The 3956-nt window shown below is 36.0% G+C and overlaps 1 protein-coding gene across 2 annotated transcripts in view; it reads left to right on the top strand.

Annotated features, from left to right (window-relative positions):
• The window catches only part of LOC111447785 (myosin-9-like), a 10820-nt gene extending 8863 nt beyond the window's left edge, over positions 1-1957 (top strand). For both annotated transcript variants that reach the window (XM_023087124.1, XM_023087125.1), the window contains exons 18-19: positions 1185-1255; positions 1357-1957. In XM_023087124.1, coding sequence (XP_022942892.1) covers positions 1185-1255; positions 1357-1732 — 447 coding nt within the window. In that variant the 3' untranslated portion in view covers positions 1733-1957. The remainder of the gene's footprint in view (positions 1-1184; positions 1256-1356) is intronic.
• The last annotated feature ends 1999 nt before the right edge of the window (positions 1958-3956 follow it).

Raw genomic sequence — 3956 nt, 5'->3', positions numbered from 1 at the left:
GGGGGGGGGGGGGGGGGGGGGGGGGGGTATAAGAATCATCTCATTGATGAGATGAAATTACAAAATGTGGGGGAATGAAAATCCCATGCCTAAGGAAACTTACAAAAAAGTTTTCCAATTGGCAATACGAGCAGTCAAGCTATTATTACAAACAGAGGAGACAATTTACACCAATGAGGGCTAAATAGGTAAGAGATTAAGAAAAAAAAAACTATCAGAACACTGTTCTTTATAATGGAAGATCTGCGAATTCCTTCCAAGCCATGTTGACCAATAGGAGGCCCGGAGAGATTGATTATAGGCTTTGTATATTCCACATTGCTTAACATGCTGGTTTTTGGTTGGTTTTCTGGTCGCTTGGACAGGTGGGATGATGTGTCTAAATCTGTTCGTTAGGGAGGTCTGAAATCCATAACCTTCAGAGAAAATATTGGCTTTACATGCAAAGTTGAGAAGTCTTTGGAAATCCATATCTCAGAGCATATCCCATATTTTCTTGGTTTTTAACATTTTTTATTGGGAATAGGTTGTGTAAAGTAATGGTGGAAAGATGATAAGTTATAAATATTTTTTAAATATAAAATTTGCTCAAGGAGAATTAAAGAGGTCTGTTTTTATATATCTTTCGGCTTCCGTTCCTAGTTCCTTATTTTTTTTTTCTCCTCGCAATTGGGCAAGTTTCTTCTGACTTTCTGGGGAGTTTTGTTCGTAATTTGTCTTGCTTTATTTGTTGGCTGAGCTCCTGATCCCTTCATAATAGAGGCAGGTTTTAATGTTTTTCTGGGCCTTTGACTCTTTTGTGTGGGTATTTTTGTGGATGGAAATAGAAGTATTCTAGATTTGTTCAAGATTGTTAGGATGTGCAGAATGCTGCGCAGCTCTGCAATTCTTTTCTTTCGATTTCTACTCTTTGTTTTGAGTTATTTCTCATTTTATTAATACCTGATAATTGGGACTGATATACATGACTTGAAAATTTTGAGCGGGTTCTCACATGGGCTTGTTTTGCTGTGCACTCTCTGGTTTGTTTGGTATTTTCTTCACAAAAACTAATGAATGCTTTGTAAGAAAAATGTTCCCAGTTGAAATTATCGGACATTGCCTACAATTTTCCTGCCCAGTGTAAAGTTGACTTCATCATGGATGTTGAACATTTTTAACCTTAATTTCTTTTCTTGTTGTAGATCATTACTACCTTCAGTGTTGTGGATCACATGAAAGAGCAGTTTTTGGCTCAACAAGCTCAAGTTTCCAGGTAAGATCTGCAATGTAGTTTCAGTGATATGAATTCTATTCTAATACTGCTTTACATTTCATTATTACCCAAAAGTAACCCTTCTTTTTACCTCAATTCAGGAAAGATGATTCTAGAGTTCAAGAATTGTTTGATGATATTGAAAAACTGCGGCAGAGTTTTGACTCTATCGAGAGACCCAATCTAGAAATCGAAACTCCGCCTCCAAGAGCAGAAGAAGAATCTAGAGAGGAGGCGCAGAGTAGTGTTCCACAACCTTCGGCAGAAGACAGCAAGAACTCAAAAGTCGAAACTGGTAAGCAGCTGGAAGTACTACCTGCAGTGAATGCAGAACAGACAGTAGATGCTGCCGCTGAGCTAGCGAAGCTGGAATCAGAATTCGGGAAAGTGAGTCTTGACTACTCAACAGAAGACATTGGTGAATGGGAATTCGACGAGCTGGAAAGGGAACTGAGGTCAGGTGACTCAAAGAACTAGCTCTTTCATACACATTATATGCTCGCTCCTCAATGAATCAACCTAATTTATTATTAAGAAAGATCCCCCAAAACTCCAAGCTTGGATCATAATCTTTCCACTGTAATTGTTCTCTGTATATCTTGTGGTTTTTTAATTTGTTCACTTGTATAAATTCTGAAACATATATGTTGTAATATAAAGCCAATGAAGGGAAACAGTCAAATCAAGATGACCCTTTTGATATCCCTAAGGTAAGGGGTAGCCCATTTGATTAAAACATATACTCGTTACTAAGAAGTTAGAAATTCGAATTTCTATCTCCTAAGAAAAAGACAATATCTTAGGCAACCATTCATTAGTGGGAGACTAATCTTTCCCGAAAGATTATTTGATTTGATTAGTTACTAAGAGGATAGAAGAAGGATAGAAGTTCGAATTTCTATTTCCTAAGAAACAAGTGCTCGGCTGAAGGTAAGTTTTTAGTATCGGGAGACCCCAGTCTTTTCAGACAGATTAGTTGGTGTGGCCTTAGGTGAATTTTGTTATGACTTAGAATTTATCTTTTGAAGGACATCATGATGGCTAATGGAGCTTCCATGCCTTTGCCTTCCAGGATAGGGCACAGAAAGTAGTGGGCTGAAAACTTGCCTGGCCCAAGTTTTTCTTGAAAGGGCAGCTTTGTTTTGCTAATAAGAACCCTAGCTTGATAAGAAAGGGTTTATTGAGACATTCCAGAACCCTTGGCCAATAGGAAGATAGCTTTTTTATCCTGATTTTCTGGGTAGTGGGTCTCTGAGATGGATCTCATTGGTGGATCTCATTGGTGGCTCTTAGTTGTGGCCTTCCTCTCTCTTTCCCTCTCCAGAATTTCTGAATGCGTGTAGTTTCTGAAATCTAAAAGTTAAAAATTTATTGTTTATTTCAATAATATAGAACTGCAATTTGCAATAATCCTTTTAATTTATAAAACAAGTGACAACAAATTCTATGTAACTAAGAAATAGATTGAGCATTTCTTTAGAGATTTTGATTATAATATTCCTTGTGATTTCAAATTAAGAACTTACCGATATTCGTTACGGTTTAAAAATTATAAATTTTGAAATTCAAAATTTAAAATCAATCATATTACACAAACTCAGGTTTTATTGCTGATCCCTTTGTACAAACCCAACATAAATTACACAATCACGAGCTTCCCAACTCCAATCTTTTTATAATGGAGTTCAATACTATGCTTGTTAGCTACATTTGCAGAGCCCACAGAGTTTTCAGTTCCTGACAAATCTGAAGCTTCCTGTTTCACACTTCTTAAGCACATCACAGGTTGTGGAGTCCATGTTCACCCTCTGAGGCTAATTATATCAAACCTGTTTCCATTTCAGAAAGCATAAATTTAAACTAAGTTATCTTTGGAGAGAGTGAGAATTCATAGTAGAAACGAGGAGAATGTATTAAAAGCAGATGACAAGGCAATTTGATCCCAACTTTTTCCTATTGCTTGAAATTTATAGGAGCAGTTTAAAAGTAGTCTTTGATATAAAACACATAAAACAAAAAAGAAAAGAGAAAAGAGAAAAAAGAAGGAAGAAGATTTGAGCACTCATCAATCGATGTAAGCAGATTAGTAGGATTGTTAAAAAGTAAAGCCACCCAGGAATTCAGCAGTAGAAAGAAATAAAACAAGACAAAAGTGCTTATGTTCTAGTTGAAAGTGGAGTTGTCCCCAATCATGTTTTTGTTTATTAATTTATGTCAAGGAAGTAGCATGCTGTTGGAGAACAGAAAAGCCTGGTTTGGGGGTATGGTTTGGCTCTTAAAACTGATCTTTGTCTGGTGAGCCACGCAGCTGTTGAGAAAAATGGCTATACTAAGAACTTTCAGGTGCCTATTCTAAGAACTCTAGATTAGCATTTGGAAAGGAAACTTTGAAATAAAGTTCCATGTCTCAGCTAATCCTTTTTGTTTACTGATTCTTTAATAATGGTTGACAAATAATTTAACCCAGTTTCAGTGATTTGCAAGCAAAGTAAGCCCACATGAAAAAGATGCAAAATTTCACCATTTTAAATTCTTAATGGTTTTCTACATCACTAGAAAGAATGATACTAAAGAAAGAAACCAGACTATTTTAGTGCATTCTTTTGCAGCAAGCATAGTGGAACAATGAGAAATCAGGCATAAAGAAATCTAGTTCACTAAGTATTAAAAGGAAAAAAAAAAAAAAAAAAAAAAAAAAAAA

Source organism: Cucurbita moschata, unplaced genomic scaffold (genome assembly GCF_002738365.1).
Source record: "Cucurbita moschata cultivar Rifu unplaced genomic scaffold, Cmos_1.0 Cmo_Scf00009, whole genome shotgun sequence".
NCBI classification, from domain to species: domain Eukaryota; kingdom Viridiplantae; phylum Streptophyta; class Magnoliopsida; order Cucurbitales; family Cucurbitaceae; genus Cucurbita; species Cucurbita moschata.
The sequence above is the reverse complement of the archived record's forward strand: the minus strand, read 5'-3'. Positions and strand labels throughout refer to the sequence as shown.